Consider the following 7,506-nt stretch of genomic DNA (forward strand, 5'->3'; position numbering starts at 1 on the left):
TTTCTCCCCTTCATATCTTTTCTAAACAGTACCCTGTGGATGAAGCAATTTTTAAATTTTTTAGAAAGTTTTAATTGACATACAATTTATGAGATACAGTCTAGTATTTCAATACATGTATACAGTGTATAATGATTAGATAGGGATAACTGGGATCTCTAGTACATCAAACATTTATCATTTCTTTGGTTGGAACATTCCAAATCTTTTCTGGTAGCTATTTTGAAATACACAATTAATTGTAGGGAACCATAGTATGCTATAGAACATTAGAATGAATGAACCAACTTTTAAAAGATCATTTTCTTGGGGGGTTAAAAATGATAATAGCAGCTATAATGAAAAAGCTGAAGACTAGAAATAATCCAAAGGACTATCAACAGTAGAACAGATAAAACAAATTGTAATAAATACATACAGTGCAACACTGTTCTTTCATAAAAAGAACAGACTACTGATACATGCAATAACTTGATTGAATCTCAAAAACATGTTGAACAGTAAAATCTGACACGAAACACTGTATTATCTCCTTTATATGAACATTAAGTGATAAAAATCAGAACCATCATTGCCCATGGTAATGGAAATTAACAAAAGGGAACACAAAGGAACTTTCCTGGACAATGGAAATGTTCGAGTTGTGAATGTACATTTATAAAACACAGCTAAGTTCAAGTTAACATCTGCACATTTCACTATTTGTTAATTTTATCTCAGTGAATATGTGTTAAAATGACCTTATGTTCCAACCTCCTTTTTTTTCTGATCCTCCTTATCTTTTCATCCACAGAAATTACTAAGGTTTAGTAAATACTATAATTCACCTGCCGATTTATATGTATTGCCCATCTCCCTTCCATGAGACTATAGCCTGCATGAGGAGGGGCACTGTTCACACATTTTGCCTTGTGGTGTGTCCCCAGCACCCAGAACAGCGTCTGAGTCAATGTGGGCACTAACAGGAAATGAATGCAGGCACTAGACACAGTTGTTTGAATGAATAGTTGTTGGAGGGGCACATCAATGGGCCACGGCTCTCCAGGTCCTGGATTGGAAAAAGCCTTCTTACAGCCACGCCTTTTGATCCAGAGGAAGAAGCCATTCCCTTTGTCTTGTGCCAGTGACCATTTTCCCACCTTACCATTTGGAGTTTGAGTCAACAGAAATCCGAAGGACCAAGGTGCATTATTCTAGGGTTATTCTAGGGTTAGAGAGGAAAAGTGATATAATGCTTCCTAATTCCTGGCCTAAGATCATTTCCTGGTTCAAAGAAATAGATAGCTCCTCTGGCAGCCACTGGAGCTTGGCGATCTTCCCAGCCTCACACCTGGAGTGCTGGGCTGGGTTCTCTCCAGAGAGCAGGGAGGAGCTGAATCATTGCAAGTTCTCAGCATGCAGCCTCTTTATCCTAGTTGGTGAAATTGAATCTAGCTCCTCTGTGATCACAGCTGACAACAAGAAACCATTGTGCTGGTGTCCCTGATGCTTCCTTCTAACAAAGCGAAGCTGATGACAGTTGCATTTTAAGCTATTTAATGAGTTGACTTAGTTTCTGCCTAATCCTCCCCCCATCTTCTATTTTTTTAAATCTACTTTTTGTTTTAGAACAGTTTTAAATTTGAAGAAAATAATAGGAAGATAGTACAGAGAGCTCCCATATGCCCTGAATCCTATACCATAATTTCCCCTATTATTAACATCTTACATCAGTGTTTGTATTAATTTTCTAGGACTACCGTAACAAAATACCACAGAATGAGTGGCTTAAACAGCAAAAATGTATTTTCTCACAGTCCTGGGGCTGGAAGTCCGAGACCAATGTGTCAGCAAGGTTGTTTCTTCGGAGGCCTCTCCTTGCATCCTCACACTCTGTGTGTATGTGTATGTCCTAATGTCTTATGACACCAGTCCTATTGGATTAGGGCCTACCCGTATGACCTCAGTGTATCTTAATTACTCCTTTAAAGGCCCTGTTTTCAAATACAGTCACGTTCTTAGGTATTGGGGGTTAGGACTTCAACAGAGAATTGGGAGTAGGGGGCACAACTCAGTCCATGAGTCCATAACAGTATTCATTCTCTATTTTTAATCTTTAAACTAGATTCTAGCTTTCCATCCTAGCCAGTTTCTCTGCCTCTTTAAGAGCAGGAATGAGCAAGGGCTTTCAAGTCAAGGGTTCAAATTCCAGCTTCCCAACAGTGGAATAAATCTGACCTAGTTTTCCTATGTGCATATGTGAATATATCACAATCTCACCATTATGTATATTCACAAGGGAAGGGAGAAGGAGAGAGAAAAGGGAAGTACCTGGGACTGAATTAGAGCAAATTATATTCTATGCTTTTACAATTATGTCAAAATGAAGCCCTAATGATATATATAACTAAAAAGAACCAATAAAATAATCTAGCTTCCTTACTTTCTTAGTGACTTAAAGCAAATAATTTTGTCCACAAATTCATAAGGGTGCCTAGTCATCAATACAATACATTAGGGGGAAATGATATCAGGTAACTCGGGTCTCTACCTAAGACCCCTTTCTAAAAATCTCGAAAATATAAATTAGTTCTACTTAGTAGACTTTGGGCCTTGTAGTAGAAAAAGAAATGAAAAACCTCCTTTACTAAACCTCCTAAATAAATGTTAACACAAATTGGATAAGCCTGGGCTTGAAGAGGAGACAAATAATTAAGACTGCTGAGGTGTTTATGCCCCACCTCTGCAAAGGCCAAAGGAGGGTTGAATCCGCATCCTCTGGCCACTGGAGGTGACTAAGACAGTAGTACCTGGCTCCTTTCTCCATCTACTTCCTCCTCTTCTGAGATCATTACATAATTAACTTTTCTGTATGATCTACTTAGAGATTGCTTAATACTGTCTGTGACTTTTCTCCTCTTGTTACACTGATGATGCTATTAAATGCTTCTTTTGTGTCCTTTGTAACCTGTTGTGTATACCAGGTAAGTGGCTCTTGCTCCCAAATTGACTTTAAGTTCACAGAAAACAGGGTCTCCATTTCATGTTTGCAAGGTCCCCATGATATACTTGATAAAGTTATTGTGGGGATGAGAGTATCATTTGGCATCAGAAGCCAACCTATTATATTTGTTGTTTTGATACAGGGTAAAATCCAGTATCATGAATACGTTATTGAAGGATTTGAAAACATGCCGTCTGCATTTATGGGAATGCTGAAAGGAGAGAATTTGGGGAAAGCCATAGTGAAAGCATGAGAGGAAAATGACACATGAACCACCACTGGACAATTTAGATGATTACTTAGTTTTTCACCATTTAGTAAAAACATATACTGCCTTAATTATCTAACTGTGATGAGTTTGACCTACCTAATAAAATGCATTTAAGTGGTTTGTAGTTAATGACAGAGAATGAAATTTTCATAGTTAAGAATAACCAATCACCTTCCTACCTACTACTGCTCCTCCTGGGTTATGGCAGAAAATGATGACTTTGAAGTCTGTGTGTTAGCTTTCCATTACTGTGACAAAATGTCTGAATAATCACCTTGAAAGAAGGAAAGGTTTATTTTGACTGTTTTGGAGGTTTCAATCCATGTTCTATTGGCCCCACTTCTTTGGGCCTAACTGGTGAGGCAGTCCATCATAATGGAAGCAGGGTTGGGAGAAGCTGCTCACCTTATGGCAGTCAGGAAACAAAAAGGACAGAAAGGAACCTGGGCCCAATATCCTCTTCAGATGCATGCTCCCAATGACCTAATTTCCTCCCACTAGGTCCCATCTCTTAAAGATTCCACTCCCAATAGTGCCAGTCATCCAAACCAAAGCAGAGTCTAAGAGTTTATTACCTCTGTGGCTTTAGGCTTCTCATTCTTCATTTTTAAATTGAGGATTGTTACTTCCTTCCAGAAATTGGTGAAACTGAAGTAATAAGATCCTTAACCCTATTGATTATAATAAGAAGTAGTAATCATGCAGAATCCAGGGGTCTCAGGGCCAGCCCACATTGGCACTGTCTAGGAAAATCTAATATGAACCAAGAAAGGCAATCTGTTCATTCACAACAGGTGTAAAAAAGATAACACCTAGGAATATTTATATATCTTTACAATTTTTCAAGATTTATATGAAAAAAAAAAAAACCTTTAAAAATTACTGAAGAACACAAAAGATTTGAACATATGGAAAAAGTAACATGCTTTTGGACAGGAAGATTCAGTGTCAGAAAGATGTCAATTTGTTGATCAATTCTGTCATCATCAAGAGGAGAAGTAAAAGAAAATTGTAGTACAAAGAAACAATGAGGCAAAAACTATGAAAACTCTGGAAAGATAAACTACTAATAGTCATCTGTTTTCAAGGAAGAAAACTGAGTGTGGAAAAGAGGGATAGGACAAAAAATGCACTGTATAACATTCTGTACTTTTTAAAATCTGAGCCTTACAATTTACTCAAAAATAAAATTAAAAAATAAAACTCCCTGCTTTTTTGTGTGCTCCTTTCACCAATCTGTTCAATCCTAAAGTTATCAGCAGGACTGAACAAGGTAACTGCCTTTTGGGGTTTGGAGGGGGAAACTCCATGACCCAGAGCAGGATGAGCTCATGCATGAAGCCTGGCTGCCTGACATGGAAAGTCAAAGCCCAATGTTTTGTGTGTGTGTGTGTGTGTGTGTGTGTGTGTGTGTGTACACCAGGAGCAGAAAGGGAGTGGGAAGTATTGGGTGGTGTGTTGTAGACTGGTGGGGGATTTGAAACCCAAACAAAATGAATATAGCTTGAGTCACAGTAGGGCTCCCCAACTTCATGCATCAAAGTCCAGAGGAGCCAGAGGCAGTAGCACATGCCTGTGTCCCAGTGACTAAGGAAGCTGAGGCAGAGGATAGCAAGGTGAAAGCCAGCCTCAGCAGCTTAGCCAAACTCTGTCTCAAAATGTGGCTCAGTGATTAAGGGCCCTTGGGTTCAATACCCAGTACCAAAAAAAAAAAAAAAGTCCAAAAGGAGTGAAGAGTTCATCAGTGTCATGGTCCCATGAACCATGTCAAGGGCTCAAACAGGGTGAGGAAGGCATTTGAACAGGAGGGCTGCCTGGTGTGAGGACTCCAAGTGCAAGCAGAGCAAGAACATCATGCATGGCAACAGCCCCACAAGGGCTGTAAGAGCTCAGGTTGAGTAAGATGGATGTGGGCATGGAGCGGGGGGCCGGCCTGGGGCATGTGATCCCAAATGAGGGAAGGATGGTATCCACATGGGAGTGAGTGACCCAGTATAGGCAGGTGAATCCCAAGTAGGCTGAAGAGGTGCTCATGCATGGGATAGCCTGGCATTGGGGTCAGAGCCCAAGAGGAGCTTCTGTGTGGCAATGGGTCCCCACACAGGGAAAGAACATCCTCAAGGGGAAGCAAGAGTGGTGGCCAGGTGCAGGATGTCAGAGCTTGAGTGGAATGAGGGAGTATTTGCATGAGAGATGGAAGGGTGGTGACAGAAGACCAACATGTTGAAGGTTTGAGCAAGGAAATAAAGACAATGGAAGCCAGTGTATGCCAGAATAGGGTTACAAACATGGAAAGGACCTTGTAGTGTTTGATCAGAATTGGAAGTATTAGTGTGAACTCATGAATTTCAATGCATGAGACAAAATATGGTTGTAAGTTGTATGTACTATATACACACATACTGCATACAAAATTATGTATGCATACATAGATTCCCTAATTCTGTCCACTAAGTGGATTTAGTAGTGACATCCCAATAGTGATAAAAACACCAAAACCTCAGAATATGGCTTTTACATACCATTTTCTACAAAAAGGAACTAAAGCTCCTTGGAGAAGTGGCTTAACCTAGGGCTGGGGAGGGAAGGTACAGGATGGCTGGAGTGGAGCTCAGTAGGAAGGCACCTGCCTATCATGCTAAGGCCCTGGGATCAATCCCATGTATTAAAAAAAAAAAAAAATCACCAAGATGAGCCTGGAACATCTTACACCAGAAAACAAGGAAGTATTCAAGGAATGATGAGGTCATGCCAAAAAAATTCAAATTCCCACTAGACAAAATCATGGGAAATTCGAGTTCCAAAATAGGCATACTGTCTTCTGATGTGTTCCTGATGAAATCTGAGGATTTAGGATGTGGAGACTTCAGGTTCTCTTGAAATGGGAAAGAAATCAGAGGCTAAAAAGATAGTGCTTCAAAATATGCAAAAAGAGAAATTTGAGCTCTTGACCTTATTTGGTCAGGTGATAATCCTCCCAAGTATTATATTTCACCAAACATAACTTGAAAATCTATTAATTTGGATACCCCAGATCTGCAGAAATGAGATATGAGGCAAAAAACACATGAAGGGGAAGCCTCTATAACAAGAAAGGAACTCCCAACTTCCCACCTGCCACACAGCTTGCTTCTGTCTACTCCAGAATAACAGTAGCCAGGCTTATATGCCCTGATTTATTAGAAGACATTTCTATGGACAAAAATATACATCCTGCTGGAGAAATTACATTAAGAAAAATTAACAGCCACTGACGTTAAGGGTTCCAACAGCAAAACCTACGTGAAACTCAAAAGCCTCTAATTCAGACTCTGGATTCTGAGTTGGAAACACTGATCTCATCAGACTTTGGATTGTCTCCTTGAGGAAAGTATGTACTGCATGCAGGAAGAATGAAAAGAAGTGATGAACAAGAGACGGGTAGAAATAATCCATGTGCTCACATGAAGACTATTTCCTGGCCTTCCTTGGAATTCGGCTAGGGCCACGTGACTGATTTCTGGCCAAAAGAAGAGAATATAAGTGATTTCTAAGCCAGGTGTTCCCAAACTTTCTTGGTTATAGCATCCTCAGTACCATAATCATTTTTTCCATAGTGCCCCTAGGCTAAAAGAAATACCTCCAATTCCAATTGCTAGTTAGTTCCAACAACACAGTAGCAGTTAGTTGATGTCTCTACCAGTAGGAGATGTGCTATCACTAAACATTAAAATATCCTGAGAAGCCCCTGAGAGTTCTCTGCAGTGCCCTTGGAACCCAGTTGTGACCCACAGATCTCTTTTTAGGCCAGTGCTTAAATACACTGTACCATGCAGCAGTTCTCCCCTTCCTTGCCTCTGGGACCTTGGAGGTCACATGTCCCAGATGGCATGGCTACAAAATGTTGGTAAGCAGCAAAATGTTATAAGTCTGCCTGGAAAATAAACTTTGATTGCATTAAACTTTTGTGATTTGTTGGTTTGTCTGTAACTAGCACTGCTTTCTCTAATTCTATACAGTTTGATATGGTGGTCACTTGAGATATTAAAAACTAAAAATGCAAATAGTGGCACATATCAAAAGTTTTAAAACAGCAGAAGGCTGAGGCAGGAGGATTGTAAGTTCAAAGTCAGCCTCAGCAACTTAGCAAGGACCTAAGCAACTTAGCAAGGTCCTGTCTCAAAAAATAAAAAGGGTTGGGAATGTAGCTCAGTGGTAAGTGCCTCTAGGTTCAATCCCCAGCACCAAAACAAAATTAAAAACAGAAGCACAG

General features: G+C 39.9%; 1 protein-coding gene across 1 annotated transcript in view; it reads left to right on the top strand.

Moving 5' to 3' along the window:
- Positions 1-4,197, top strand: part of Ptgr1 (prostaglandin reductase 1) — a 28,989-nt gene extending 24,792 nt beyond the window's left edge. The window contains exon 10 of the mRNA XM_047525863.1: positions 3,126-4,197. Within this exon, the coding sequence (XP_047381819.1) occupies positions 3,126-3,236 (111 nt within the window). The 3' untranslated portion in view covers positions 3,237-4,197. The remainder of the gene's footprint in view (positions 1-3,125) is intronic.
- Positions 4,198-7,506: the final 3,309 nt, after the last annotated feature.

This window comes from Sciurus carolinensis, chromosome 14, assembly GCF_902686445.1.
Source record: "Sciurus carolinensis chromosome 14, mSciCar1.2, whole genome shotgun sequence".
Taxonomy (NCBI): domain Eukaryota; kingdom Metazoa; phylum Chordata; class Mammalia; order Rodentia; family Sciuridae; genus Sciurus; species Sciurus carolinensis.